The sequence below is a fragment of the Pleurodeles waltl genome, chromosome 6 (genome assembly GCF_031143425.1).
Source record: "Pleurodeles waltl isolate 20211129_DDA chromosome 6, aPleWal1.hap1.20221129, whole genome shotgun sequence".
NCBI classification, from domain to species: Eukaryota; Metazoa; Chordata; class Amphibia; order Caudata; family Salamandridae; genus Pleurodeles; species Pleurodeles waltl.
The window spans coordinates 687,073,123-687,086,495 of NC_090445.1; the positions used below are offsets into that span (position 1 = coordinate 687,073,123).

General features: G+C 44.8%; 1 protein-coding gene across 1 annotated transcript in view; it reads right to left on the bottom strand.

Annotated features, from left to right (window-relative positions):
• LOC138301678 (uncharacterized) overlaps nucleotides 1–13,373 on the bottom strand; it is a 175,494-nt gene that overhangs the window by 121,569 nt on the left and 40,552 nt on the right. The window contains exon 4 of the mRNA XM_069242193.1: nucleotides 1,330–1,377. Coding sequence (XP_069098294.1) covers nucleotides 1,330–1,377 — 48 coding nt within the window. The remainder of the gene's footprint in view (nucleotides 1–1,329; nucleotides 1,378–13,373) is intronic.

Genomic DNA, 13,373 nt, shown 5'->3' on the forward strand with positions numbered 1-13,373 from the left:
TTTGCTTCAGTTTCTGTAGGATTGGTCTCCTGCAAGGGTGCAATACTGACCCTGTGACTTCAAGGAGTGATAGTACACTACAATGTTTCTTGTATGAGCCCAGCCCTCTCACGTTCAGGGAGATAAGTTTGTACTTACTCCTAACAGTCATTAAACCAGATCATTAGTTGATGAATTTGCTTAGACCCCCCCCCCCCCCACTTGGTAAGATGGCAACAACCCCAAAGTGTTAAACAATCAGTAACTTTGACACATCCCTCCTCCCCCACCCAGGACAAGGAATATTAACTGAACACCACGTACCTGCCCAGTAAAATTGCTGAAAGGGACCATACGTCATCACTATTCCACCCTACTTGACCTCCACAGCCGTTCCCAAATCACTCCTACAAACAGTCCCCACTTCCTTCCCTCGAAGACCGACTGTACACGAAAATGCACCATAGGTCTGTTAGAGACTTCAGATTCGCAACAGCTTAACCACACTCCACCACATCGTTTGTCTAGGCACTGCTATTGTTTTGCAGTTGTTGGAGTGTGACCTTTATAATCAACATTAACATGAAAAGCTTGCAAAATAATGTATAAATGAAGCTGAATAGAAAACGTGGTAGAATAAATATTAATGCACATGTTTGAAATGTGCCCACAAGGAGTGGCCATCAATGTATACGATGATTAATGAAACTAACTAATAATGAATTAATAATGTACTCATGTATGATTCTGTATTAGCACCATGAATTTTGTATTAAGGTTTTGCTGAATTAATCACTAGGCCTTAGTTAGCAAGGGTCTGGGCCTAGCTGCGTGGTCTCATATTAATTGTGTTTTTCTAACGTGCAATGTGCTGTCTTTGGCATTGGCAGATGAGAAGACACTAACAGTCTCTACACCTTAGACAGCACCCCCCCGCCCCCAATTACACCACAGGTCATGCAACATCTGGTGCTTCACGGTGAGATGGAAACTTACCCTCTGTCCTGTCATGGACACTGCCACTTAAGGGAACAAGGAGGTATTAATGGATTTAGGTACAGTAAAACGTTTTTCCTATTCTTTCTGTCCAGCTTATCCTTTGCAGTAATGCCACTGATCCAACTCCTCTGCTTGCCTCTCCATCCCACTGCCTTCCATTAAATCCTGTAGCATCCCATCAATGCATCCCCTAGTGCACCCTCTTGTGGACCCTATCCCTTCGCAGGCCGTCCTTTACCCTGCCCACTCTTGGACAGGCCCTCCCTTATCCTGCCCATCCATTCTTGTACAGCTACATCCCTGAGGGAGAAGAAACCCTCCAGGTAGCGTGTGCAACCAGGAGGACCTTACCTGGGGGCGCTGTTGGGGATACTGTTGTTGTTGCTGTTAGCTGCGAAGCTGAGAGGATGATAAAAAAGTCCAAAGTTAATTCTTGGGTTGCAGCACACATTAAAATATATGACAAGGTCGACAAATTTAACGGGAAAAAGACTATTACATTTAATTTCACCCTAAAAAGAGACATCTGTTGGAGGAAGAAGCATTGAGCCAGCTGAATGAGGGAGGCTTTTAGTATTAATGGTGCTGGTCTAACATTATCCATGTCCCACCTGCTGTTGACCAGTGTAAAAGAGCAAATAGAGGGGTCCAGCTCATGCAATAATTGACTGCCACAACTGCATGCTGCATTTAAATAGGAATCTGTTACAAACTCTAGGGCCCACAGGGTCTCATACACGTAGAGACAGGGCAAAATAATGAGTGTCAAATGCGCACTGACTATTTGCGACCTGCCGATCATTCAGCCATGCTGTTCTACACGGTTGTGTCACAGAATGTTCACACGGGGTCGCAGAACAAACTACCTAATTAATATTAATTAGGCAGGTTGCTTATTGCGACCATCAGGGACTGGATACAAAAGCAGGGATGATGGCTTGCAAAGGGCATCAGACCTTATTTGAATTCTATACGGGACACATTTTTTTTAAAGCAACCTCTGTTCTTGAAAGGAACAGGTGCAGTGTGAAATATTTTATAAAGCAGCCTCTGGTTTTCTGTGTGGGAAGACATTGGCGGTGAGGGATCACTGCCTACTCCCAACAGCCAAAGGGAAAACTGTAAAAAGGGGATAGCTTCACACTTGCGAATGGGTAACCATATCCCTTGAAGAGTCAGTTAACTTTTCAATAGTTTGAGACAGTAACTGCAATTATAAACAATTAAAACTTCTCTTCGTGTTTCCAGTTGGGAGGGGGAACCACGTAACACGGACTCTCCTAATTGCTATTCGGAATGGGACACAAACCACTTCTGCAATTTGAAAAAGCTTTTCTAAATTGCAAAATGGGTTTTTGTAAATAGCAAAAAGGCATTCTGCAGTTGCAAACCTTTTGTTTTTGTGAATCGCATGGATTGCTACTAAAAACAGCTTTGCACATGAGGGCTACAGTCCTGAAGAACACAAAAACGGACCATTAGCTTTGTGCGGTATGGATACATCCAGGGGCGTAGCTTCAGGGGAGAGGGGTATTGGGGGGTGTTACGACTCCCTTAATAAATGTATTATACACTAAATAGTTGGGCAATGGAGGTTTCGGTCAGGTATGATGAAGTAGTTACACTGCACACCATGACATGCACCATGAATAAATGAAGGTTGATTGCAGATAAGACCAGTGTGAACCTTCCCTTCGCCAGCCACAAATCAATTGACTCAGAAATAATCCACAATGAACAAAGTTCTATTACAAAACAGAGCACTTGCTGCTATTTAAAGATGTACACAATCCCTTGGAATATAACATCGCCCTCCTTTCTGAACTAGTATATACATATACAAAAACAAAAAGTATATAGTAACGCAATCCTAAAAATACATGCAAAAACATACATTTGAACACGTATACCCCCCTGTATGTAATCCTCCAAATAACGAGGAGGTCTTTGACTTTTCTGACTGAAAAACGTTCTTACCACACTAGGATGAGCAGTTTCATTTACATTCTTCCTCCCAAAATCCTCTCCTCCTGATTTGTCAATAACTTTGCACTCCTTTTCATTAGAGTCACCTAGGAACTTCTCATCACTCACCAACATAAAACCATTATAACCTGTTGTATTATATCTCACTTTTAAACTCTCATCATTCCTTCTTTGGTACTGATGAAGCAGAAAATGAAGGTTTTGATTTATTAACACATAAACGTAGTGCTGACATAATCGTGTGTGACATTAACCGAATTAATGAAGATTGTACGGGGACAAAATGTGCCCTCAGAGTAGTTTGCCATCATTTATACGCGTGCTTTATATAACGTGGTGTATTAGAATTGCACTAATCCGACATAATCATAAACGTGTGCTACGATTTGCTTATTTGAAATGCCTTAGCTTAGCATTACTTTAGCGGAGGCTTTGGCCTAGTTGCCTGGTCTCACGGTTTAGATGTTCGTATTTTTTTTTCACTGTGCTATTAAACGTGTATTTCTGCTTGAAGCTGTACTTTTCCACAGAAACTGCTCACATGCTTATCTTAAAGTTGGTGCCAGCATGGCATATTTTCTCTTAAATTCAAGGTCGGCTTGCAGGTGCGGACAATGGAGCCTCTGAGAGTAAGCTAATCGAGAAACAATGTTGCAACTTGTGTACCCATCTCCAAGGATAATGTATGCTTAAGTAAAAGCTTGAGAACTGTCGTTTTTGATTGGTCAATTTGAAGCTAACCTATGAACCCTCCAATGGAGACCCTACAGGACTTGAACTGTTGTCTATAAAACCCAGGTGCACGAGAGGGAAGCTCTCTCTCTATCTTCGGACATCCCGCCATTTTGACTTCGTAGCTACTATGACCCATTTTGCTGCGACGCCGTTTTGAGAGACTTTGATGCTTTCTCTAATCGAAGAGAAAGAGACTTTAATGATTCTTGCCCTAGAGACTTTAACTTTGATTTGCCCTTTGCATGAAGTAGTATTCCTATCTTGCCGCCGTGAGGCAATTGCCCCATTCACCCCTGCCCTTTGTCCCGTTCTATGCTGATCGAGAAACGGTACCTGTGAGACGAAGACTTCATTGATTGCTGATTGGAATTGGTAATTATGAAAGGAAATTGTAAAATTGCATTGTGTTTCTTTTAGGTAACCAACTGCTGATTTTGATAAGGACCCTAGCTAGGAGTTTTCTAAATTGATGTTGCCAAATTGTTTTTGCATGAAGTCCCACATGCTGATGCTAATTTGAGGTTAGACGAGGATTCCATATGTCGCACGATGCAATTGGAAATCTTGTTATGCTGACTAAATGTACGCTATTAGCCCATTGCAGATTATCGTATTAGTGCTTTGCATTGCCACTATCGAATGCCTTGTGATTCAAATGCTACATAGATTACACTTGTTTCGACGATATGGACAGCTATTAATGTTCATTTATGTTTATCATTTAGTGTTGAGACACATCTATATCGTGCTAGCTTTGTTAATATAGGGAAATAAATTCACTAACTTTGCAATAAACTGGTGTGGTTATTCCTGGCTGGAAGGTCAGGGTTCGCCGAAATGTATTCTGGATTAATTGTTAAGTGTTATGTTGTTCAAGGTGTTGCTTATGTTCGTTATTGATTATCGATATAAGGTGATTGATCGATTAATAGTACAGAGAGTTCCCACTTAGTCAAAAGATTCATCGACCTAAAGAGCATCCGAACGCAGGTAAATTGGTACCACGTTCCGCTCTATCAGTAGATGGTAGCAGAGGACGGTTTTGTCTTTTGGGACCCTGTACCATTAGAGTACATGGTGTTGAATTAACGGTTACGCATTTTGAGGCCTCATTCGAGAAGTTGAATTAGATTTTCTTGGATAAAACTGATTGACAGAATGATGATGGGCTAGGTCCACCGCGACTTTCCCGGGATCTCGAAGCTTGCGAATGGAGAGAAGGGAGATGTGGAAACAGCGTTGGCAGTACTAGTGATGGTATGAGTGAAGTTAGGGTTTTGCGCTTGCACAGCTTATTGCCGCAGGGTGTGTGAAAAGGTTGCGAGGAGTTTCTTTTAAGGATAGCGGAGGTGCGACTCCGAGTGTAGAAGTAGAGAAGTCGTCGAACTTCATAGAGATAGCGGAGGTGCGGCTCCGAGTGTGAGAGTAGGGAAGTCGTCGAACTTCATGTGCGTCTGGCGCTTTGTGCATAAAAAGGTCCACGTGGTTGTTGTTGTTGAGACGGGCCCTGCGAGGTCAAGAGACTCCGGAGTATGTTGATCCATGTTGTGGTCTGGGCGGTTTAGTAGGTTGATCGGGCGTGGTCAACGAGTGGGTACGTGTGTTAGGGAGTGATAGGAACTTCGACTTCGGGCTTTGACAAGATTCTAAGTGCACTAGAACAGATCATTGACAAGTTGAGAGTAGGTCTGCGGGTCAGATTTGCTTGCGAATGTGGGGACTGAGAAAGACCGAATAGCGGCCGAGGCTGGTGAAAGAGATCGAATAGTGGCCGAAGTTAGTGAAAAGTCCCTAAGGTCCTGAAGCGATTATGTTACCCTTCCTGTAGTAAACCGACAGATCTGTTTTAGTTTTTGGTAGCTCGCGATACATGCAAAAAGTTGTTACGGGAAGAACTGAGTGAAGGAGGACTAGCCGCGAGGCTTTGTCAGCCGCAGTGTGTGTGAGTGTGACGTCACTAAGAGCCGCGCTGGGATAGGTTGGTTGGAGAGAAGGGTCGCGCACGGATTGGACGCAGTCCGTGGCACTCGATTGGAAGGGGAAAGGCAGGTGAAGAGTATTCCGGGAATTAAAGTCACCTATTGATTACAAATCTTGTGGAATAACAGTGATCTATTGATTATAAACTTTGTGAACTAAAAGACGAGAAAATGAAATTCCTTAAAGCATTCAGGAGTGCGATGAAGGGGGAGTCATACATTAAAGCGAGCGTAGGAGAGGAAACGCCGCCCGAGGGTACACCAGCTTACATTGTAATGGAGGAAAAAGGGGTAGCTCCGTGCCTTTGGCTAAAACAATGGCACAAGTGGACAGAGAAACATGGGAGCGTAGCATTCCCGATACATGGGACATTCAATATAAGGGTCCTAGAGAATTTGAGATTTACGATGTATGACATGAAGGTGCCTCCAAGGCCAGCACAGTTTGAGGCTCTAGCAATATGGGAACTCATGGCTAGGCAGCAACAGAAGAACAAGTTTGAAACAAGGATGAGGAAGGTAGAAAAGACACTAGCGGATGCTAGGTGGGATAATGCGCAGAAGGTATGGAGGTCAGATGTATTGCAGGGAATAAAATTGTTCCCCGCAATTACTAAAGATGAAGAGGAGACAGGTAAGAAAGCTACCTGTAAGACAGACAGGAAGTGTTCCAAGGACAGAGAGGACGAGGAAAAGTTGAGAAAGGAAGAGGAGTTAGAGGATGAGGAGTTGATAATGGAATTGTTGAACGACCGTCCACCACCTTATGCAGAGAATGGACAAGGTCCAAGTACCAGTTCTGCCCCTCCGGCATCGGTACAGAACGGTGAAACGCAGAATACAGGAGTACCATCGGGATCTAAGGATCCGAGCTTACTGCTCACCCCACAGATACCGCAGGTCAGGAGAATGTATCCAGATGTGCCCGTGTTGAAACCAGCAGAACATTATCAGCAGCAGATGCCAGGGTACTATAGCAGTGATAACAGTGGAGGAATGATTCTAGATCCAACCGTAAGGGGCGTACAGAATGGTTACAACCCAACAATGGCACAAGCTGAATCAACTCAGTTTATGATGCCTCAAAAGCAGATGCAGGGAGGAAATGTTCATGCTCAAATGACGGGGAGTCAGATGGGCATGCCGGCAATGATGGCCCATAATATGGGGATGAACATGCCTCAGAATATGGGAAATGGACAAAATCCAGATGCGATATCACTGCCCATTACTGTAGGTCCAGTGGTACCTTTGTATAGTCAGCCTAACTTAGGTATGAGCAGTCAGGGACAGATGCTGCAGAATGGGACAGAAAGAAGGTGCATAGAAAACATTCCAGGGATAACTCCGATAGCGGCTCAGCCAACTGGGTCTGGGTCCTTGATGGAGTTTAGTCCCGTATGCGCTCAGTCAACACTGGTGAGGTCGAGCCCCCCACTGATAATACCTTTAACATCGAATACTGAAAGGTTGCCACAACCATCGATGGCAGTCGATGTGAATGCCACACTGATGGGGGTAAATGCGCAACAGCTGACACAGTGGTTCAACAGTCTAAATTCCACACAAAGTTCAGACAGTGGGAAAGGAGACAATTACTTGAGCAGGATGAGACTGAACATGGAAGCACAAGAATTGGTAGAAGGGAATATGGGTGTGAACAGGTTAGAATCCTACACGGAAGAGGAATTGAGGTATCTATGTCCAAAGATCACGAAAGAGGTAAACAAGGTACATAAAAGTTTGCAGGAAGTAGCAGACAGGAACGGGATTGACATAGGCAAGACGAAACACTTGAGCAGGAGCTATAGGTTGGATTTTGGGACTACAGATTTTGAACACATGAGATCAGCAGGCATGAAGGCACACCTTAGAGAATTGTTGCAGAGTGCCCAAGTGTGGAGGTGCTTAGACAAGTGGGAAAGCAGATGGGTAAAGAGGAAGGATAAGAGGAGGGACAGTGCCACAGAGCACAATGAGAAAAGACCACAGAGTAGTGATACAGTAACTATGTTACCAATGAGGGAGACAGCAGGGGGAAAATTAGTACATGTACCATGGCACAGGAGCGATATTCAGTCTTTTACGAATGATTTTCCCAAACTGAGAGAGAAGCCGATTGAATGGTATCAACAGACTGATAGGTTTGTGAAGCTTGCCAAATGTCTCTGGGAAGACCTGAACACTTTATTCGAGATTGTGGTTCCGGCAGATTTGTGGGAGGATTGCAAAAGAGCTGTAGGTTGGCCGACAAGTGAACCAGAGAGAGACAGAGAGACGGGTGCACCATCACCTATGGTGATGTGTCTGTACTATAAGGTGATTGAGCATTTGAAGACGAAGGTTGCCGCGAAAAATGTGGATTGGCAGAAAATTGATCGAACTGCCCAAGAGGCTAAAGAATCGATTCATAGTTACTATGAGAGGTTGTTGAAGGCGTTCAAGAATTACAGTGGCACGGAAGCAATTGAGGCGAAAGATATGCTTCATTTTGTGTTCAGATTTGTGGAAGGGCTGAGACCAGAGATAAGTCAGATGATAAAATCGCATTTGATCTGCTGGCAGTCGAAACTGATTGATGAAGTCTTGACTTATGCGAAATACTGTAGCGACGAAATTGAGGTGAAACAGAAAAAGCTGAAAGAGAAGGTGATGATGATGCAGCTTAAGGCGGCTCAGACAGGCTTGCAAGGTCTGCAAGGACTGCAAGGGTTGCCAGGGATGCAAGGGTTCCAACAGCAGGTACCGCAACAGCAGCCGCAGTTGCAGGGAAACATGGTGTTTCAGCAACAGCAGCCGCAGTTGCAAGGAAACATGGCATTTCAGCCACAGGCCAGAGGCAGAGGTAGAGGAGGTTTTGTGAATAATGGTCCGGATTTGAACACTGTTGTGACAGGTGTGCAGGCAATGAAGAAAGTGATGCCGTGTCACGCGTGCGGAAACGTAGGTCACTGGAAACGCGAGTGTCCGATGGTGGTGCAGGAAGGTGCAGGTGCAGGTGTAAGTGTTGGTCAGCAAAACAATGATGTCAATGCATTTCAGACAATGAGAGGACCGAAAATGAGAGGTCTAAACCCAAATTTTCAGACCATAAATCAATTGCAGGGATTACAACCTATGCAGCCGCAGCAGATGCAGATGCCCCGTGTGCAGATGACGCAAATGCAGCCGATGCAACAGCAGTTACCTATGGTACCTAATCAGCAAATGCAAATACCTTTGGCACCAATGAGTCAGCAGCAAATGATGGTTCCTCCACAGGTAACGGGTCAGGTAATGAGCACAAACGGCACAGTACAACAGTTCCCATTACACAGTGAGAGTGGAATAAACAATGTATGGGAGAGTGAAAGCTCGGAAGAGGAAGGAGATTGTGTGCTTGCGGCATCCCTAGAAGTTGATCAAAGGGGTCCGTACGTAGAGGGAAGAGTAATGGGTCATCGTGTCTCATTCTTGGTTGACACGGGAGCCACACGTTCAACTGTTAAGAGCAGTGAAGTACCAAATTTGCCACTCTCAGGGAGGACAGTTCAAGTGGTGGGAGTAGCAAACAGGCATCTGACGAACCCAATAACAGATCCGATACCAGTCAACATTGGTAACTATCAAGGGGTACATCAGTTTGTGGTATGTGACTCAAGCCCGATAGCACTGTTAGGAAGAGACCTATTGTGCAAATTGGGTTGTTCGATAATGTGCTCGAACGAGGGAATAACAATACAGACGAGCAGTGATGGGGAAGAAGAGGACAGTGTAGAGGGCGATGAAATAGAAACAGTTGACGAAGAGTATCCTCTGATTTGTCTTTTACCAATGATAACTGAAGAAGATATCCCAGCAGAATTACGGGAAACAGTCGGAAAGAAAGTGTGGGACATGACAGGGAAAGAGGTGGGATTGATGAAAGGAGTAGAACCAGTAAAAGTGATGGTAAAGCCCAATGCGATCTTTCCCCAGACTCCACAATACCACATGCCACAAGATACCCTCATGAAAGTTGCCCAACTTATTGACGAATTCGTGAAGCAGGGAGTACTGAAAGAAGTATTAAGCAGCCCATGTAATTCACCGATAATGGGACTAATAAAGCCAAGTGGGAAAGTCCGACTTGTACAGGATTTGAGAAAAATAAATGACATCATAATCAAGTGCTGCCCTGTCGTACCGAATCCAGCTGTGATAATGTTTCAGATCCCTTGCGAAGCTGAGTGGTTCTCAGTCATCGATTTGTCACAAGCATTCTTTTCTGTGCCTCTTCATGAGGACAGCCAATTCCTCTTTTGTTTCAAATTCCTAGACAGAGTATACAGTTGGTGTCGAATTCCTCAAGGGTTCTCTGAGTCACTGTCGATATTCAATCAGGTTCTAAAGAAAGACTTGGAAGAGTTAGAGTTACCATTCGAGTCAACCTTAGTACAGTACATTGACGACTTACTGGTTGCATCAAAGACAGAAAGTGGCTGCACAGCCGATACCATTGCTCTGTTGAACCATTTGGGAGGGAATGGACACAAGGTGTCTCCTTCCAAACTGCAGTTCTGTCAGAAGAAAGTGAAATACTTGGGTCACCAGATAGAGAAAGGATCACGGAGAATAATGAAGGAAAGAATTACAAGTGTACTTCAAATGAGTCCACCAAAGACAAGGAACGAGGTGAGGAAGTTTTTGGGAATGGTGGGATACTGTCGCCAGTGGATTCCCAACTTCTCGTCTCTAGCGAAGCCTTTGCTGAAATTGACCCAAAAGGATGCCTTGGATCAGATCGAACTGAAAGGGGATGAGATGGATGCTTTTGTGGAATTAAAGGAATGCATGTGCAGGGCTCCAGCTTTAGGTATGCCTGATTACACGAAGCCTTTCACATTGTTTTGTCATGAACGTGATGCATGTTCTTTGTCTGTCTTGACTCAAGCCCATGGTGGCGTAAACAGACCAGTAGCATATTTTTCAGCTACTCTGGATCCGGTTGCAGCAGCACTCCCAGGGTGTTTGCGCGCCGTAGCAGCAGTTGGTATCAGCCTCACTCAGAGTGAAGGAATAGTGATGGGACACCCAGTAACAGTCATGGTCCCTCACTCAGTTGAGATACTTTTGACCCGATCCCGAACGCAGCACATGACTGGAGCAAGACTCACAAGGTATGAAACGACTATTCTGGGCTCACCGAATGTGCAGCTACCTTGCTTCCTGGAGAAAATGCTGAAATTGAGAACGCTGAAGACGTCGAGCATGACTGCCTTCAGGTGACTGAATTTTGCACAAAACCCCGACCGGACATCAAGGATACAAAACTTGATGAAAATGACCAAATTCTTTTTGTTGATGGTTCATGTCTAAGAGATGGGGTGGGAATTTTGAAAGCAGGATATGCTGTATGTACTGTGACAAGTAGCAGAACTTGTAGCCCTTACTAGAGCATGTCAATTGTCTGCATTGATGAAAGTCACCATTTACACTGATAGCCAATACGGGTTTGGGATTGTGCATGACTTTGGACAACTATGGTCACAGAGAGGTTTCCTGACTTCTTCAGGATCCCCAGTGAAAAATGGGGAGAGAATAAGGGAGTTGTTACATGCCATTCAAGTGCCAGCTGAAGTTGCAGTGGTAAAGTGCAGTGCTCACACGAAAGGACAGGACTATGTGTCTCTGGGAAACGCCTATGCAGATCAAGTCGCAAGATTTTGTGCTTTGAACTGTATATTGCTAAGGGATGATTGGAATACAATAAGTGAACCAGAACTCGAACCAGCTGAAGCATTTGCTTTGAAGGTCGTAGATACAATAGAAGAACTAAAAGCACTACAGAATAATGTCAGGGAGGATGAAAGAGATTCCTGGATTAAATCACAATGTATAAAGAGACAAGACGAGCTATGGGTTTCACATGAGGGAAAATTTGTTTTGCCAAATAGTCTCTTATCACAGCTTGCGCGGTTCTATCATGGGCAAGCTCACCTAGGGAGGGATGCCATGATAAGATTGTTCAAAACTGATTGGTTTAACCCCAGATTTCGTCAAGCTGCAGAAGCAGTTTGCCATCGATGTGTCACTTGCCAGCAGATGAACCCAGGAAAGGGAACAGTTGTGAACGCGAGCCACATTGGTAGGGCAAGCGGTCCTTTTAGTCGTATGCAGATGGACTTCATTGAGATGCCTGTGCATGGAGGTTTAAGATATGTGTTGGTGATTGTGTGCATTTTTAGTCATTGGATTGAGGCATACCCCACACGTAGAAACGACAGCCTTACAGTTGCCAAGCTATTATTGAGGGAGTTAATACCACGTTTCGGATTCCCGATCTCTTTAGAATCAGATAGGGGAAGTCACTTCAATAACGAGGTAATGAAGTTACTTTGCGAAGCACTGAACATTGAGCAAAAGCTGCACTGTAGCTATCGCCCTGAGGCATCAGGACTGGTGGAGCAGATGAATGGTACGCTGAAGTCGAGAATGGCAAAAATATGTGCATCAACAAATTTGAAATGGCCTGACGCATTGCCCTTAGTGCTAATGTCAATGAGAAACACTCCTGATAGAAAAACTGGATTGTCTCCGCACGAAATTCTCATGGGCAGGGCTATGAGACTTCCTGCAGTTCCCGCAAACATGCTTTTGAATATTACAGATGATATGGTGTTAGACTACTGCAAAGGTCTGGCTGACGTGGTTCGCTCTTTCTCTCACCAGGTGGAAGCGACCACCTTGCCACCGATCCAAGGTCCAGGACACGCACTGAAAGCAGGTGACTGGGTCGTGATAAAGAAGCACGTGAGGAAGTCGTGTCTGGAACCCCGTTGGAAAGGCCCTTTCCAAGTGATCCTGACAACAACTACTGCTGTGAAATGCGCGGGAGTTCCCAACTGGATTCACGCCAGTCACACAAAGAAGGTGCTGTGTCCCACAGATGAGGAAGTTGAAGCGCTGAAACTACCGGTGCCTGATAAAACGGTGCCGAGTGCTGAGACAGAACAAAAGCGAACTGAAAGCGAACAAGCAACAGCAGAAGAAAAGGAGATATTATTGGAGAACGAAGAGTCCGACTCGCTTGGGGAAGACCAAGGAGAAAGTTCAGACAGCGACGAAGAAGCTGCAGGTGACAAAGAGCCTGAAGCCGCTGAGGGTAGCAAAAAGCCTGAAGCAGCTGAAGGTGACAAGGAACCTGAAGCAGCTGAAAGTGATACAGAGCCTGAAGAAAGTAACGGTGACGAAGGGCTCGAAGAGAGTGAGAAGGCAGGAGAGCCTGAGCAGAAGGGGGCTTTCCCAGAAACAGACGATACAGAAAAAGAGAAGGAAAACGTGACTGATTCCCCTGAAGGTGGGGACAAAGAAGAGCAGAACGAAAAAGTTCAAACCTCTACAGAAAAGATCGCAGGTCCATCAAACGGACACGGTGCAAAAAGAAGACTAAGTATCTCACCGATAAAAGAAAAGGGTAAAGGAGGTTTGAACGAGGGAGGAAGGCCAAAAGTAAAAGAGAAAAGAAAGGAAGTGACCGTCGTGGAACAATCGTCAAGTGAAGAAAAAGACTTGGCGAAGGAGGAGAGTGCCAGCGAAGCAGAATCGAAAAGAGAAGCAAAATTGAAAAGGAAAAGGATACCAAACAGGAGGTATTCCGGTCCTGAATGGGCATATGCAGTAAACGATGATTGGACTGATGAGTTTGTATCTCTAAGCATCGAGAACGAAGAAGAA